We start from the raw sequence: 5,535 nt of genomic DNA, 5'->3' as shown, positions 1-5,535 counted from the left end.
CTAGTTTACCAAACATTTATAAAAAATAATAAGCTCCAGCTACCAGCTTCAAAAATAAGCTCCAGCTCCAGCTCCAGCTCCTACTCATAAGCTCCAGCTCCAGCTATAAGCTCCAGCTCCAGCTCCAGCTACTTTCGTCCAAACACACCCTTAAAGTTTACTTACGGAGAGGGACGTCACAATGGGCTTGTCGAATTTATTACACTCAAAATCCTTGCATTTTAAAAATAACATCTTTGAACCCTTAACTTACAAACTTGAAAAAAAAAAAAAAGAATACCGTAACCAAAATTAGAAATACAAACAGAACGGAAATCTTCCTCGGTTGTGTTTGGATGAAACTAGCTAAAGCTTATAGCTAGAGCTGGAGCTTATGGACTAGAGCTGGAGCTGGAGCTGGAGCTTATTTTTTAAGTTGGTAGCTGGAGTTTATTATGTTTTATAAGTGTTTTGTAAACTAACATTAGAAATACGTCATAATACAAGGGCTTGAATATGTATACCTCATTAAGATTAGGGACTTGCAGATTTCTTACACTTACAACCCTCAACTTTCGGATCAACGCGCTTACGATTGTTCATCAAAACCGGTTGACATTCTCTCAACCACAGATAAACAACTTTACTTCAATCTCCAGGTAATTAATCTTTGGATTTCGTTTTTATTTCTTTTACCGAATTTGCCATTTCATATGTTTGATCTTTATGTAGTTGAATTTGGTGTTTGATTTATTACTTACTATTAGGGACAGTTTCATATATCTGACATTGTTGATTGATTTATGCAGATTATGTGTTTGATTAAATGTCTGACTGAATGTGAATGATAAATGTGAAGTATTAGTTGTTATTTTGTCCTCTGATTTGGAATAAGAATCAGAATATATATTGTATATTATTCGGTCATAAAGGAGATAAATAAAGGCTTACTGTATTTATCTGTGTGAATTTTTTTGTTTATTTAATATTCACTGTATGCACTACCAATTTTATATATATAGCTAGAGTTTTATTGGTTTGCTTATGCGGTTACTCATTCTTGTTCTGATGCTGCTTTAAATTGAGTACAATGTGTTTTTATTAGATCAAAGAATACGTATGAACCCAACAGCTCTCATATATAGAGCTGATGTGAGATACGTCTAGGGTGTTATATATGGTCAAATCCTGATATACAGGTCAGGCCATGTTTGATTAGGACTTCATTGACTAAAGTTTAAGAAACTTAATAAGGAAAGTCATTGACAAGTGTTTGTTTCTGACTTATTAAATAAGGCACATCTTAATAATAAAAAATTTAAATAAGTGTGAATTTCCATTTAAGTACCCGACTCTTTAATAACTGCTCTATTAATTGCCCATATACATGGGTCAATTCTGTTATTCAGATGGTTATTCAACACATAAAACAAACACTAAATATTTATTTGTCACTTATTCCTCACAACGGTCTTATTTAAATTTAGACAACAGAAATTAATAAGAAAAAAACAAACGGGGCCTTACAGTAATTTGGGTTCTGTATGCGTGTATAGCTAATGTTTTGGTTGCACATAGATGCATGTATATGATCACTATTTATTCTATCATATTATATTATTAGGCATATGTTCTTATTCTGTTATGCAGAGTTTAGTCCAAGTGGTGCCTCAACTTTTAATTTGTTCCAATATTCTTTACTGCAATTTGACATTCAACGACGTTCCAAAATAGGCCATTAAAAAGGTTAATTTTCACTCGACTTTTTGTGATAGAAACATGTTGAAGATCCCAGATCATCAGGTTGCAGGACACGAAGCCGGGGTGGGTAAACTCGGCCCCCTCATTGATGATTCGGGTCGGTTTTACAAGCCTCTCCAAAGTGATGCACGTGGGTCCGAAGAAGTCAAATTTTACGAGTCATTTTCATCCAACACTAATGTTCCAGATATCATCCGCAAATTCTTCCCTATTTATCATGGCACCAAAGTCATGAAGGCATCAACTGGAACAGAACACCCTCACATCATTCTGCAAGATCTTGCTTCATCTCGGGTCAACCCGTCTATAATGGATATCAAAATCGGGTCCAGAACATGGGCCCCGGAAGCTTCTGAAGCATACATTGTAAAATGTTTGAAAAAGGACAGGGAAAGCACAAGTGTTCCATTAGGGTTTAGGTTATCAGGGCTGCGTGTGTATACCAATGATGAATCAGGGTTTTATAAGCCTGATAGAGATATTGTGCGAAAAGCGGACCCCAATGACGTTAGAGTATTTCTAAGGAAATTTGTGTCCTCTAATCCGTCTGCTGAGATGGACGCTGACGTGGACTGCTTGTTAGCGTGTTCTGTGTATGGTGGGACCAATGGGATTTTGGCGCAACTGTTGGAACTGAAGGCGTGGTTTGAAAATCAAACGGTTTACCATTTCTATGCTTGTTCGTTACTTTTCATGTATGAAAAGGGGTTGGTTTCAAAAGGTGGTAGTTCAAATGCAGAAGTCAAACTTATTGATTTTGCACATGTTACCGAAGGTAATGGTGTTATTGATCACAATTTTTTGGGCGGGCTTTGCTCCTTGATAAAGTTCATCTCTGATATACTTGCTGAAACAAAAGATCATTCGCTTACGAACGGTCAGATTTAGTCTCCCCTGGAGACTACTGATGAATCTGAATTATGAAATTATCTCTCTTTTTTTTTTTTTTTTTTTGCTGCTTTCATGCTTCTAATTTGTTAAAAAGGTACTCCTTTAATTGAAGTTCTGTTAGCTTACTGGATTACAATTGACTATTTACTTTCCAATAATATTGTTATCATTTGCTTGATATGCAGTTTATGCCTTTTAAAGTACATGTTGGGCTACCAATTCCAATAATAATCTACTTCTGCGAGTAAAGTGATTAAAAGGTTATTATATTTTCTTTTCAGCACCTTTTTAATTATATAATTTACATGTATGTCGACTCCTTTAATTTCCATGATCTATATGAAATGTAAGATGGCCCCATGCTTTTTGTATGGCCTAAGCTGCTAAGCATATTAACTTTTTATTTTACTATTTTTCTTTTTGTTATAGAAAAGGTAAGTTGCTTTTACATTTTTTTTTTATTTTTTTGTAAAGAGTTTGGGAATGAAGCCCATTTGCTGTATATACTTTGAATAACACCATCATACCATATCTTTCTTGATTGATAGCAATGAGTATATTCTTGTGACTCAAACATGAAGACTAGAAGTAAAGGCTCCAACTCTAAATTGTTTTTTCCTATGGATGCAATCTTACATATATATTACATATATATAAGTATCGACCCAGGTCACCTTTTGCTTCTTGTGGAGGCAGCGGGGAGGGGGTTTTACCGGCCATGCCCTCTAATTGGTCCGGGTTTCCTCCAGGGCAGTAGTTGGGGGCGGGTTATAGAACTACGGGAGATGAACGCGTGGATGGTTTAGTCCCCATGTGTGATCCCAAACTGATGTCCAAAAAAATAAAGTATTTCGACTCACATTCCAAAATCAGGATACCAAATTACCATTGTCGTCGCAACTTACTTTTTTAGTCTACCTGCAAATAGCGATAACTTCCAGGACAAATGTCCAACCGACGTGTCCCATGATCAAACAACATTCATTAATGGCTTAATTCCCCTTGCAAAATCCTATCAAATATAACAACTTCAGATTTCAAAAATTTAGTATCAAGTCAAATGAGGTAGGACCGACACATTTCTACGTTCATCTGTGACCAGAGTCTCGTCTGCTGAGTTCCTGGGCTTTACCACGTTAGGATTGTCTACTGTTATAACCGACTTACAATTGACGTGCTAGTAATGCATCACACTCGGCCTAGAGCCAATGTTTGTGACAACATGTGTTGTGATTGCTGGATTTATAAATACGAATAGCCAACTTTTTTAATGTGTTGCAAGGGAAGGAGATGTGTTTGTGTTCTCAAAAAAGATTGTTGTGATCAAGCATAATATTCATACCTTAGTGTAGATCTGTACAACATGTAGATGGGTGATGGGTCAGTTAGCCTCTGGTCCAGATACCTTGTTAACTCAAATGAAATGATTGATTTCAAGCGGGTGGTTTACAGTGTCATTTTATTTTTCGAGAATACATAGAACTTATATAGCAAACGAGCACTTCAACAAAAATTGAAGTCCTAAAGAAACATACAATCAAACACAACCGAGCCCAAAACTAACACAGAAATCTAACTAAGGGTGCGATTGTTTACCTCTTAATGGAATGGTTCAGCATTCAGTGCGTTTGTTGCTAACCTCTAAATGACAGATAGTGCCAGCATTCAGTGATGAACTATTCAAAGTTGAATAACTATCTTAACCATTAAGCGCCTACATTTTGTGTGATATTATCTTTAAATTAATGTCGAAGGTTAATAAGGTAATATTGCAGCATTCACATTATTCGTTCAAAACAATTATCAAACAGATTATTGTCATTCATAAGCAACCTCATTCATAACCTTTGACTCATACGTATTATGAATCATTCAGCGCTATATCACTCAGTTTTATCGAACTCACTCTGAGCTCGAAACATCTAAGAGATCAAAGAATCATGCAAAAACTAACAAACCAATATAAAGAGAGTGACCAATCAAGCGAGGGACGAAAGATTAACAACCATCTTCATCGTGACCAGATTGCCTCACGAATGAGAAAACAGAACTCGCGCATCCTTGATGAACTCGGTAACTTCTCACTCTCGGCCTAGTAGTTTTAAATGTTTAGAGAGTAAATGATTTCTTAGTGAATGTAAATGATTTCTTAGTGAATGCTTGAGAGAATGTCATGGTCACACCAAACTCTATCTTCTAATAATTTAGAATACCCATTAAGTCGAGGGAAAGATATTCATGCTCAACAACAATGAGATTTTTTTTTTTTTGACAACTGTTAGGATCACTCATGGGAATCTCCGACACAGTTATACCTGCCCCTAACTGCTTGCCCAGGAGGAAACTCGCACCAATCTCATACGGTGCATAGACGGTAAACCCACCCCCCCCCCCCCCCTTACCGCCCAACGCGATGTGGGAAATGTGTCATGTGAAAGGACCCGTTCATATACATTATAAACGATTCTCAATAATTGATTACATCGCGAGGTATTTGACCTCTATATGATACATTTTTCAGAAATTGCATCCGTTTTTAAAAGATAAACTTTCTTTACATCGAAAATTGACAGACATGCATACAATTTCATAATATCCAACTATAAATGACCTAATATGTCATTTACTTAATAATAATCTCTATTGAACTCAACGACTTGAATGCAACGTCTTTTGAAATATGCAATGAATGACTCCAAGTAATATCTTTAAAATGAGCAAATGCACAGCGGAAGATTTCTTTAACACCTGAGAATAAACATGCTTTAAAGTGTCAACCAAAAGGTTGGTGAGTTCATTAGTTTATAATAATCATTCATTTTCATCAATTTAATAGACCACAAGAATTTCATTTCCAGTTCTCATAAATATACTTCACATGCATAGAGACAAAAATCATTCATA

The 5,535-nt window shown here is 35.9% G+C and overlaps 1 protein-coding gene across 2 annotated transcripts; it reads left to right on the top strand.

Moving 5' to 3' along the window:
* Positions 1-552: 552 nt before the first annotated feature.
* Positions 553-2,828, top strand: LOC139866820 (inositol polyphosphate multikinase beta-like). 2 transcript variants are annotated; one of them, XM_071855111.1, is made up of 2 exons: positions 553-638; positions 1,755-2,828. In XM_071855111.1, exon 2 carries the CDS (start codon positions 1,759-1,761, stop codon positions 2,626-2,628), a length of 870 nt encoding a protein of 289 aa, XP_071711212.1. In that variant the 5' UTR covers positions 553-638; positions 1,755-1,758; the 3' UTR covers positions 2,629-2,828. The 2 variants fall into 2 exon arrangements, with proteins under 2 accessions (XP_071711212.1, XP_071711211.1); XM_071855110.1 differs by having other exon boundaries at positions 594-638; positions 1,630-2,828.
* The last annotated feature ends 2,707 nt before the right edge of the window (positions 2,829-5,535 follow it).

The sequence above is a fragment of the Rutidosis leptorrhynchoides genome, chromosome 9, assembly GCF_046630445.1.
Source record: "Rutidosis leptorrhynchoides isolate AG116_Rl617_1_P2 chromosome 9, CSIRO_AGI_Rlap_v1, whole genome shotgun sequence".
NCBI lineage: Eukaryota > Viridiplantae > Streptophyta > Magnoliopsida > Asterales > Asteraceae > Rutidosis > Rutidosis leptorrhynchoides.
The sequence above is the reverse complement of the archived record's forward strand: the minus strand, read 5'-3'. Positions and strand labels throughout refer to the sequence as shown.